The sequence below is a fragment of the Oncorhynchus mykiss genome, chromosome 9, assembly GCF_057628025.1.
Source record: "Oncorhynchus mykiss isolate SJ-2025 chromosome 9, ASM5762802v1, whole genome shotgun sequence".
NCBI lineage: Eukaryota > Metazoa > Chordata > Actinopteri > Salmoniformes > Salmonidae > Oncorhynchus > Oncorhynchus mykiss.
In genome coordinates this window covers 12713428-12725615 of record NC_143030.1, presented here as the reverse complement: position 1 = coordinate 12725615, position 12188 = coordinate 12713428, and the positions used below count along the sequence as shown (strand labels likewise).

Here is a 12188-nt window from a genome sequence, read left to right as displayed (position 1 = left end):
CCTCTATACACCCACCATGTGTCCATGCTACCTCTATACACCTCTATACACCCACCCTGTGCCCATGCTACCTCTATACACCCACACACACACACCTAGTGATGAGCGTGTCTGCCACCAAGCCCAGCTGCTGTACTTGAGCACACTCCTCCTCTGTGAGGTATTCCATAGACTGCTGAGAGTTGAGGCGGGGCCTGGAGGAATGGTAGCTGTCAATCTTCCTCTTGTCCTCCCATGACGTCAGAGCCCTCTCAAAGTTCTGCAATGTAAACACAGAACAGATAGAATTAGAGCCATAGAAAGACTTCAGAGTCCTCTCAAAGTTCTGGAACGTAGAAATAGAATGAACAGACTGGACATGATGGATGCGTAGAGGTTTCTCAGATAAATCTGTTGCCCTAATGCAGTGTTCCTCAATCCTGGTGCGTGTAGGCTTCTGTTCCAGCCCGACACTCACCTCATTGGACAAACCAAACTAATATCTGCTAAGTGGAATTAGGTGCGTCAGAAATGTCCCGGGACAGAAGCTTACTGCTCAAAACGCACACCTACCCTGTCTCTGGTTAGCATCTGAGCTCTGTTCTTGTGTGTGATCTTGACTATCCCTGGGGGCTGAATCCATGCTTCTCCATCCACCTGTACTGGTACCCCCTCGTCTCCTAGGATAGTGATCTTTACCTGACGACACTGGAGAAAGTGAGAAGGAGAAGGAGAGAGAGGGGGAGGGACAGAGAGAGAGATGGAGGGGGGAGAGAGGAAAATAAATGTGTGTGTGTGTGTCACCTGTGTGACGCGATGGTGTGTGTGTGTGTGTGTGTGTTACCTGTGCGATGCGGTGGGGTGTGTGTGTGTGTGTGTGTGTGTGTGTGTGTGTGTGTGTGGTACCTGTGCGATGTGGTGGGGTGTGTGTGTGTGTGTGTGTGTGTTACCTGTGTGATGCGGTGGTGTGTGTGTGTGTTACCTGTGCGATGCGGTGGTGTGTGTGTGTGTGTGTGTGTGTGTGGTACCTGTGCGATGCGGTGGTGTTGGATGTTGATGACTCTGGACACAGCCATCTGCATGCTGCCAAACACAGCCACCACCTCCAGCTTCTTGTCGTCAAACGACGGGGCACCAAAGTTCTTCACAATAACAATGATACTACATTTAACCTTCAGTAACAATGATACTACATTTAACCTTCAGTAACAATGATACTACATTTAACCTTCAGTAACAATGGTACTACATTTAACCTTCAGTAACAATGGTACTACATTTAACCTTCAGTAACAATGGTACTACATTTAACCTTCAGTAACAATGATACTACATTTAACCTTCAGTAACAATGATACTACATTTAACCTTCAGTAACAATGATACTACATTTAACCTTCAGTAACAATGATACTACATTTAACCTTCAGTAACAATGATACTACATTTAACCTTCAGTAACAATGATACTACATTTAACCTTCAGTAACAATGATACTACATTTAACCTTCAGTAACAATGATACTACATTTAACCTTCAGTAACAATGATACTACATTTAACCTTCAGTAACAATGATACTACATTTAACCTTCAGTAACAATGATACTACATTTAACCTTCAGTAACAATGATACTACATTTAACCTTCAGTAACAATGATACTACATTTAACCTTCAGTAACAATGATACTACATTTAACCTTCAGTAACAATGATACTACATTTAACCTTCAGTAACAATGATACTACATTTAACCTTCAGTAACAATGATACTACATTTAACCCTCAGTAAGGATTCACATTCTATTCTGGTTACGGAATGCCATCGAAGACCACTTTGGAAGCAAGAGTTTTGATTCATGTTTTTACAGTGTGAGGAAATCTGGGATCAAATGCACATTCAAAATCATTGTCAACAATTCAATTCAATTCAATAATGAATAAGACTGTGTCTAAATGTAAACAGAGAAGTACTAACGCTGTCCTCTTTGGTGCCACCCCAGAAGTTGATTCCTCCTGCATAGCTGGAGATGTTGAGGACAGCTAGTCCCTGAAGACTGGGCAGACATATAGAGACACCATCACACTGGAGAGAGAAAGAGAAAGGAGAGAAAGAGAGAAAGAGAGGGAGAAAGGAGAGAGAGAGAGAGAGAGAGAGAGAGAGAGAGAGGGGGAAAGGAGAGAGAGAGAAAGAGAGGGAGAAAGGAGAGAGACAGAGAAAGAGAGGGAGAAGGGAGAGAGACAGACAAAGAGCGTGAGAAAGGAGAGAGAGAGAGAGAAAGAGAGGGAGAAATGAGAGAGCGAGAAAGAGGGACAGGAGAGAGAGAGATAGAGATGGAGAGGGACGGGAGAGAGAGAGATAGAGAGGGAGACGGAAAGGAGAGAGAGAGAGAAAGAGAAAGGAGAGAGAGAGAGAGAAAGAGGGACGGGAGAGAGATAGAGAGGGAGAGGGACGGGAGAGAGAGAGAGAGGGAGAGGGACGGGAGAGAGAGAGAGAGGGAGAGGGACGGGAGAGAGAGAGATAGAGAGGGACGGGAGACAGAGAGATAGAGAGGGAAAGGGACGGGAGAGAGAGAGATAGAGATGGAGAGGGACGGGAGAGAGAGAGAGTGAAGTCAGTCAACGGTAGGATGATTCTGATCCACTAAACAACATGTTACTGTCTATCACCTCCAACACTACCCGTGTGTCTGTGACCTTACCTCCAACACTACCCGTGTCTGTGACCTTACCTCCAACACTACCCGTGTCTGTGACCTTACCTCCAACACTACCCGTGTGTCTGTGACCTTACCTCCAACACTACCCGTGTGTCTGTGACCTTACCTCCAACACTACCCGTGTGTCTGTGACCTTACCTCCAACACTACCCGTGTGTCTGTGACCTTACCTCCAACACTACCCGTGTGTCTGTGACCTTACCTCCAACACTACCCGTGTCTGTGACCTTACCTCCAACACTACCCGTGTCTGTGACCTTACCTCCAACAGTACCCGTTGCTCCAGGTTCTTATACGTCTTATGCACCAGCTCCTTGGTTCCCATCACCCCATACCACAACTTGTTCTTAGTACGACTACTGCAGAGAGAGAGAGACATACACAGAGAGACAGAGAGAGACAGAGAGAGACAGAGAGAGAGAGACACAGAGAGACAGAGAGACAGAGAGACAGAGAGACAGAGAGACAGAGAGAGAGACACAGAGAGAGACACAGAGAGAGACACAGAGAGAGACACAGAGAGAGACACAGAGAGAGACACAGAGAGAGACACAGAGAGAGACACAGAGAGAGACACAGAGAGAGACACAGAAGGGGGATAGAAATAGAAAGAGGAGACTCAAAATATCAACATAAAAAATATCAACAACTGCACACAGAATGTTACATTTCAACTTGAATGCTTATGTGTTCATGAGCATGCAGGCAGTACCTGCATTTCTTGGGATGTTCATCTCTCTTGTTGTTAAACTCCAGGGAGATCTTAGCATCCAGACCGATCCCAAAGTAATTGTTCAGTACACATTTCTCTGAACACTGACTAGGGAGGAGCACACAGACACACACAACTATCATTAGCATCCTCAATACATGACCTTTTAAGATATAGCAATGTATTGTGATCATTTGAGTTATGGAAAAAAAAAAAACAATTGTAACTTTGAGGTACATCACAACCACTGTCATATCCTTAATGATGAACACATTGATGGATTGATTTGATTCTTACTCTTCGTTAAAGGATGGAGGGCTGAGACTCTCTGGTTTCTCCAAGACGATGCTAGAGGAACTTGTGGGACTCAAACTGATGTGACCTGAGAGAGGCATCATGGATAAATGGACCAAGAAAGAGGATATTAAGAGAGATTTGTTTTGGACATCGTTATTTAGAAATAAACTATTAAGGCTACAATTTGTACGTTTTTGGGAGACCCGACCAAATTCACACAGAAATGTGAGTTATAGATCTGTCATCCTCAATGAGGGCAAGTCTAAGAAGATATACATCTGTTCTATGTGTCCAATTTCTATGCTTCCTGTTCTTAAGTTAAGTTTTTGCATCTTTTACTTTGGGTTTTGTACACCAGCTTCAAACAGCTGAAAATACAATATTATTGTTTAAGGAAAATATATTTCACAGCAGTTTAGATGGTACAATGATTCTCTAATCAATGACTTAAATTAGGCCATTTGAATTTTTGAATTTTAGCAACCAGGAAATGGTGGGTTGATTTCTGCATAGTGCACCTTTAACTGAGCCCTCAGTCCAATACATACCATTGACTGGAAATGGAAGGTACAAAGATTTTAGAGTAGGATTCATAATTAAGAAATTGATAAAATGACGGAACAAAGACTGTAATTTGTCCATAACGTCTTCATGGTATCACTTACTAAGTGTCATAATGATATTATGAAAATGTATAATGTATTGTAACTGCGCTGCTATTTTAACTGGTTGTCACTCACGTGGTTCTGGCTCTGTCAGCTCCTCACTGTTCTCTCTCTTTATGGACGAGGAGGAAGACATGTGCTGGATATGAGTGTGTCTGTTCTGTTCATCTACCACTAAAGAGAGGAGAGAGAACGAGAGAGAGAGACAGTCAGAGAGAGAGAGAGAGAGAGACAGTCAGAGAGAGAGAGAGAGAGACAGTCAGAGAGAGAGAGGGAGAGAGTCAGAGAGAGAGAGAGAGAGAGACAGTCAGAGAGAGAGAGAGAGAGACAGTCAGAGAGAGAGAGAGAGAGACAGTCAGAGAGAGAGAGAGAGAGAGACAGTCAGAGAGAGAGAGAGAGAGAGACAGTCAGAGAGAGAGAGAGAGAGACAGTCAGAGAGAGAGAGAGAGAGTCAGTCAGAGAGAGAGAGAGAGAGTCAGTCAGAGAGAGAGAGAGAGAGAGAGAGAGACAGTCAGAGAGAGAGAGAGAGAGTCAGTCAGAGAGAGAGAGAGAGACAGTCAGAGAGAGAGAGAGATAGGCAATAGAAACCGGCAGACATAAAAAGACATGGCTACCCAAAGAGGAGCGTGTATGTGGTCACTGCATGACAGGGGAGGTAGAGACAGAGATGCACTTTCTCCTTTACTGTGATAAATATTCCTCACAAAGAGATTCATTATTCACAGAAATGACTACATATATTCCACATTTTTACAAATTGAACCCAGAGGAAAAACTAAGAATACTCATGGGCGAAGGAGCAATGGCTCCTCTTGCAGCCAAATATGTATTTTCCTGCCATAGCCTGAGGGACACTGAATAATAACATCTGCATAGTAAACAGTAACTTTCTTATTATTACTATTATTGTTATTACTATAATTATTAATGTTTACTGTAGACTGTTACCATTTTATTGTATTTATTTTTGTATTATTATTTACTACCATTTTATATTATTATTTGCTATCATTTACAATTTTGTTACAATGTATATTGTATACATTGTTGCTTTGGCAATATTGACACAATGTTTTTCATGCCAATAAAGCAGCTTGAATTTGAATTTGAGAGAGAGAGAGACAGTCAGAGAGAGAGAGAGAGAGACAGTCAGAGAGAGAGAGAGAGACAGTCAGAGAGAGAGAGACAGAGAGAGACAGAGAGAGACAGAGTCAGAGAGAGAGAGAGAGACAGTCAGAGAGAGAGAGACAGTCAGAGAGAGAGAGAGACAGTCAGAGAGAGAGAGAGAGTCAGAGACAGAGACAGAGACAGAGACAGAGACAGACAGACAATGTTAGGTGTTATGTGGGTGTTTTCAGTACATGAGTGCTTCTGTACGTGTGTGTACAGTAACCGTGTATAATTATTAATTATATGTGTGTTTCTTGTTTGTGTACATGTACAGTGCCTTCCGAAAGCATTCAGACTCCTCAACTTTTTCCACATTTCGTTACATTACAGCCTTACAGCTATGAGGTCGAAGGAATGGTCTGTAGAGCTCTGAGACAGGATTGTGTCGAGGCACAGATCTGGGGAAGGGTACCAAAACATTTCTGCAGCTTTGAAGTTCCCAAGAACATAGTGGCCTCCATCATTCTTAAATGGAAGAAGTTTGGAACCACCAAGACTCTTCCTAGAGCTGCCCGGACAAACTGACCAATCGGGGAAGAAGGGCCTTGTTCAGGGAGGTAACCAAGAACCCAACGGTCACTCTGACAGAGCTCTATAGTTCCTCTGTGGAGATGGAAGAAGCTTCCAGAAGGACAACTATCTCTGCAGCACTCCACCAATCAGGCCTTTATGGTGGAGTGGCCAGACTGAAGTCACTCCTCAGTAAAATGCACATGACAGCCCACTTAGAGTTTGCCAAAAGGCACCTAAAGACTGTTAGACCATGAAAAACAAGATTCTCTGGTCTGATGATACCAAGATTGAACTCTTTGACCTGAATTCCAAGCGTCACATCTGGAGGAAACCTGCCACCATCCCTACGGTGAAGCATGGTGGTGGCAGCATCATGCTGTGGGGGATGTTTTTCAGCGGGAGGGACTGGGAGACTAGTCAGGATGGAGGGAAAGTTTTAGAATAAGGCTGTAACGTAACAAGATGTGAAACAAGTGAAAGGGTCTGACTTGAAGGCCCTGTGTCATACCTTTCCCAGCCTGTTCTATGATCTGTCTCAGGGCTTTCTTCAGACTGTTAGCTCTCATCAGCAGCTGTTCTCTGGACCTGTACCTTTCCCAGCCTGTTCTATGATCTGTCTCAGGGCTTTCTTCAGACTGTTAGCTCTCATCATCAGCTGTTCTCTGGACCTGTACCTTTCCCAGCCTGTTCTATGATCTGTCTCAGGGCTTTCTTCAGACTGTTAGCTCTCATCATCAGCTGTTCTCTGGACCTGTACCTTTCCCAGCCTGTTCTATGATCTGTCTCAGGGCTTTCTTCAGACTGTTAGCTCTCATCATCAGCTGTTCTCTGGACCTGTACCTTTCCCAGCCTGTTCTATGATCTGTCTCAGGGCTTTCTTCAGACTGTTAGCTCTCATCATCAGCTGTTCTCTGGACCTGTACCTTTCCCAGCCTGTTCTATGATCTGTCTCAGGGCTTTCTTCAGACTGTTAGCTCTCATCATCAGCTGTTCTCTGGACCTGTACCTTTCCCAGCCTGTTCTATGATCTGTCTCAGGGCTTTCTTCAGACTGTTAGCTCTCATCATCAGCTGTTCTCTGGACCTGTACCTTTCCCAGCCTGTTCTATGATCTGTCTCAGGGCTTTCTTCAGACTGTTAGCTCTCATCATCAGCTGTTCTCTGGACCTGTACCTTTCCCAGCCTGTTCTATGATCTGTCTCAGGGCTTTCTTCAGACTGTTAGCTCTCATCATCAGCTGTTCTCTGGACCTGTACCTTTCCCAGCCTGTTCTATGATCTGTCTCAGGGCTTTCTTCAGACTGTTAGCTCTCATCATCAGCTGTTCTCTGGACCTGTACCTTTCCCAGCCTGTTCTATGATCTGTCTCAGGGCTTTCTTCAGACTGTTAGCTCTCATCATCAGCTGTTCTCTGGACCTGTACCTTTCCCAGCCTGTTCTATGATCTGTCTCAGGGCTTTCTTCAGACTGTTAGCTCTCATCATCAGCTGTTCTCTGGACCTGTACCAGGGTTGGAGACAATTACAATTCCAGTCAGTCAATTCAGGAAGTCAAATGAAATTCCAATTAAATAATTGAAAAAAAAAAAAAAAGCTGATATTTTCAATGACTTAAATCAAACTGAAAAGCATGTATTTTTTTATTTATCAAATCCCTTCATGAATTCACTAAAAATTCAAATTGACCCCAACCATGACCTGTACGGGGGCTGGGGTTCCCCTCCAGGGGTGTCTGTGGCCCCCTCCTGGTCCTCGTGGGGTGGCACGCTGCCCACTGGTACCACCTTGGCATCAGCCTCCTCACTCAGAGCCTTCACCAGGCTGTCCAGCTTCTCATTCAACAGAGTACACTGAGGGAGAGAGACATACAGACAGCGATAGAGAGAAAGAGACAGACAGAGAGACATACAGAGAGCGAGAGAGAGACAGACAGAGAGAGAGAGAGACAGACAGACAGACAGAGAGAGAGACAGACAGAGAGAGGGTAACAAGTGAACATCCTGTTCTACAAGTGGCATAGGTCTGTTTGGGTTGTCAGTTCAGCTCAATACAACAGATACATTATGTAAATGCAGAAGCAGAATCCACTCAATTGGAATATATGAATAAATGTTTTTTTTTGTTTAAATAGTACATTATTATACTGGCCTCTAGCCAGTTAGAGGCTTCTGCCTACATCCCTAATGGAGCCCTATTCCCTATATAGTGCACTACTTTAGACAAGGGCCCATAAGGGTCTGGTACAACGTAGTGCCCTATAAAGTGAATAGAGTTGCATTTGGGATGTAGACAGAACTAACTAGTTTATTTATTTATATTGACCTGGATGCTACTGTACGGCCGGCCGGCCACACCCACACACCCACACACCCACACACACACACACACACACACACACACCTCTCCAGCCCACTGGTTAGATGTATTATACAATCTGTTATATAATACACACACATTAACACACACACACACACACACACACACACACACACAGACCTTCTTGGCCATAGCATCGGCCTCCTCCTTGTTCTCTGTGGCTCTCTCATACGCTCTCCCCACCTCTGCTACAAAATCATTCACCGTCCCACACAAAAACCTGATAGATAGATGGATAGAGAGATAGAGAGGAGACAGAGAGAGAGGAGATAGAGGGAGGGAGTTGGAAGGAGAGGGAGAGAGAGAGACAGATGGAGTTTGAAGGAGAGAGAGAGCGAGCAAGAGAGAGGGTAAGTGGGGTGGAGGCAGAGAGCGAAGGAGAGCAAGAGAGCGAGTGTATGGGAGGAGAGAGAGAGAGAGAGTGATACCTCCATTCCTGTATTATCTACTGCATGAAAATTCATTTTTAAACCCTACTTCACCTTTCAGGGGAGAGAGATACACATTCAATATAAGTACAGAGCCGACATGACATCCCCTATTGCACTGATGATGTCAACACTAAGGAGTGTCTGAAGCCTAATGCACTTCAAAAGTCCCCCTAAGTAGTACACTCTACAGCTCTAATAAGGTCCCCTAAGTAGTGTCTATACCCTAATGCACTGATGATGTCCCCTAAGTAGTGTTAAGTCTTGTGTAACCCAGCTGGCACAGGGACTGAACAGTGAGATGAATCAATACAGACATCCTCCCTCTCTCCTCTCCCTTCCTCACTCCCTCCCTACCTCATCAGAGATACTCTACCTCTCCCTCTCTCATTAGAGATACTCTACCTCTCTCATCAGAGATACTCTACCTCTCCCTCTCTCAGAGATACTCTACCTCTCCCTCCCTCATCAGATACTCTACCTCCCTCAGAGATACTCTACCTCTCCCTCTCTCATCAGAGATACTCTACCTCGCCCATCAGAGATACTCTACCTCGCCCATAAGAGAAACTCTACCTCGCCCATAAGAGAAACTCTACCTCACCCATCAGAGAAACTCTACCTCACCCATCAGAGAAACTCTACCTCACCCATCAGAGAAACTCTACCTCTCCCTCTCTCAGAGATACTCTACCTCTCCCTCTCTCAGAGATACTCTACCTCTCCCTCTCTCAGAGATACTCTACCTCTCCCTCTCTCAGAGATACTCTACCTCTCCCTCCCTCATCAGATACTCTACCTCCCTCAGAGATACTCTACCTCTCCCTCTCTCATCAGAGATACTCTACCTCGCCCATCAGAGAAACTCTACCTCGCCCATCAGAGAAACTCTACCTCGCCCATCAGAGAAACTCTACCTCGCCCATCAGAGAAACTCTACCTCGCCCATCAGAGAAACTCTACCTCGCCCATCAGAGAAACTCTACCTCTCCCAGAGATACTCTACCTCGCCCATCAGAGAAACTCTACCTCGCCCATCAGAGAAACTCTACCTCGCCCATCAGAGAAACTCTACCTCGCCCATCAGAGAAACTCTACCTCGCCCATCAGAGAAACTCTACCTCGCCCATCAGAGAAACTCTACCTCGCCCATCAGAGAAACTCTACCTCGCCCATCAGAGAAACTCTACCTCGCCCATCAGAGAAACTCTACCTCGCCCATCAGAGAAACTCTACCTCGCCCATCAGAGAAACTCTACCTCGCCCATCAGAGAAACTCTACCTCGCCCATCAGAGAAACTCTACCTCTCCCAGAGATACTCTACCTCTCCCTTCCCAACTCCCTCCCTCAGAGATACTCTACCTATCCTTTCCCCAGTATTATCAGAGATACTCTACCTCTCCCTCTTTCATCAGATACTCTACCTCTCCCTCCCTCATCAGATACTCTACCTCTCCCTTCCCCAGTATTATCAGATATACTCTACCTCTCCCTCTTTCATCAGATACTCTACCTCTCCCTTCCCCAGTATTATCAGATATACTCTACCTCTCCCTCCCTCATCAGATACTCTACCTCTCCCTTCCCCACTCCCTCCCTCCCTCAGAGATACTCCATGGTGACGCCTCTCCCTTCCCCAGTATTATCCTAGATACTCTACCTCTCCCTCCCTTTTTCCTCTCTCTCCTCGTCTCCCTCCCTCTTCAGGGGTACTATACCTCTCCCTCCTCTCCCTTCCCCACTCCCTCCCTCTTCAGGGGTACTCTACCTCTCCCTCCCTCCCTCCCTCTCTCCTCTCCCTTCCCCACTCCCTCCCTCTTCAGGGGTACTCTACCTCTCCCTCCCTCTCTCCTCTCCCTCTCCCTTCCCCACCTCTTCAAAGATAATCTCCTCCCCCTCCCTCTCTCTCCTTTACTCCCTCCTCCTTCATTCCAGACATCCCCAGGATATTCAGACATGATCCCTCCCTCCCTCTCTCCATCCCTCTCCCTCCCTCCCTCCTGCACCACCCCGCAGCCCAGCATGCAGTGCACGTACTTGGCAGAGGATATGACATCAGTGGGTTTGTCTGAGTCCAGGATTTTGGTGAGGTGGGAGGCCACAGAGTCTGCATACTGAGTGATGTGGACCTGAGGGGAGAGGAACAACCAGTTTCATGGTAAAGTCTGTGTATTTTGAGAAACTGAGGTGTCATTTCGGCTCAGAGAGAAACAACCAGTTGCGTGATAAAGCCTGTTTATTTTGAGAAACTGCGGCGTCTTTTCGGCTCAAACCGGAGCCCTATAGTACCTGTAAGGGTGAGTCGGGACTAAAATAGTCTTCCTTCACCATTGGACAGTGTTTGGTGGGAAGCTCGTATGTCATCACACTCCACCTGAGAACACCACACACACACACACACACACACACACACACACACACACACACACGTCAAATGCCGGGAAATCAACAGCAAATCGCAGACATTGACAGTTAATCTGACTCAATGTAATCCTTCAGTCTTCCATAAGAAGTGTTGTGTGTGTGTAAGTGTTGTGTGTGTGTGTGTGTGTGTGTGTGTAAGTATTGTGTGTCTGTGTGTGTGTAAGTTTGTGTGTGTGTGTGTGTGTAAGTGTTGTGTGTCTGTGTGTGTGTAAGTGTTGTGTGTCTGTGTGTGTGTAAGTGTTGTGTGTCTGTGTGTGTGTGTTGTGTGTCTGTGTGTGTGTGTGTAAGTGTTGTGTGTGTGTAAGTGTTGTGTGTCTGTGTGTGTGTAAGTGTTGTGTGTCTGTGTGTGTGTAAGTGTTGTGTGTCTGTGTGTGTAAGTGTTGTGTGTCTGTGTGTGTGTAAGTTTGTGTGTGTGTGTAAGTTTGTGTGTGTGTGTGTGTGTTTAAGTTTGTGAGTGTGTGTGTAAGTTTGTGAGTGTGTGTGTGTGTGTGTGTGTGTGTGTGTGTGTGTGTGTGTGTGTGTGTGTGTGCGCGTAAGCTTGTGCATGTGTGTGTGTGTGTGGGGGGGGGTTAATTAATTAATTAATTAAATCCTTCACTATGGTGATAATAACCATGTGAAGGGGATCATGCAGGAAATGACTGATCCAGTCCTGAAGACAGATACAGGATAGAAAGCTCAGTCATCTCCTGTCCCCCTGACATCAATCCTCTGTTAGTTCACTATTCACCGACTCAGTATCCTGTCCCACTTCGTTCATATCTTCAAGATACCTTTTATTCCCTAGTTGTAGAAATAAAAATACCTTTTCATAACTGCACTGTAACTGCCTGTGTAAATACATGGTTTTCGTCCCCCTTCGGGGTAATACAGGTATTCGTTCATCCGTCAATTGAGGTCG

At 45.4% G+C, this 12188-nt stretch overlaps 1 protein-coding gene across 6 annotated transcripts in view; it reads right to left on the bottom strand.

Moving 5' to 3' along the window:
* Nucleotides 1-12188, bottom strand: part of LOC110531426 (diacylglycerol kinase eta) — an 88775-nt gene that overhangs the window by 13935 nt on the left and 62652 nt on the right. For 2 of the 6 annotated variants that reach the window (XM_090183470.1, XM_090183473.1), the window contains 5 exons: nt 11153-11237; nt 10901-10992; nt 8555-8654; nt 7763-7908; nt 7235-7482 (listed from right to left, as the gene is read on the bottom strand). In XM_090183470.1, coding sequence (XP_090039596.1) covers nt 7377-7482; nt 7763-7908; nt 8555-8654; nt 10901-10992; nt 11153-11237 — 529 coding nt within the window. In that variant the 3' untranslated portion in view covers nt 7235-7376. Of the gene's footprint in view, nt 1-95; nt 260-552; nt 688-1007; nt 1122-1962; nt 2071-2966; nt 3064-3416; nt 3525-3713; nt 3799-4453; nt 4553-7234; nt 7560-7750; nt 7909-8554; nt 8655-10900; nt 10993-11152; nt 11238-12188 lie in introns of those variants that run through there. The other 4 variants (XM_090183469.1, XM_090183471.1, XM_090183474.1 and 1 more) reach the window with 3 other exon arrangements.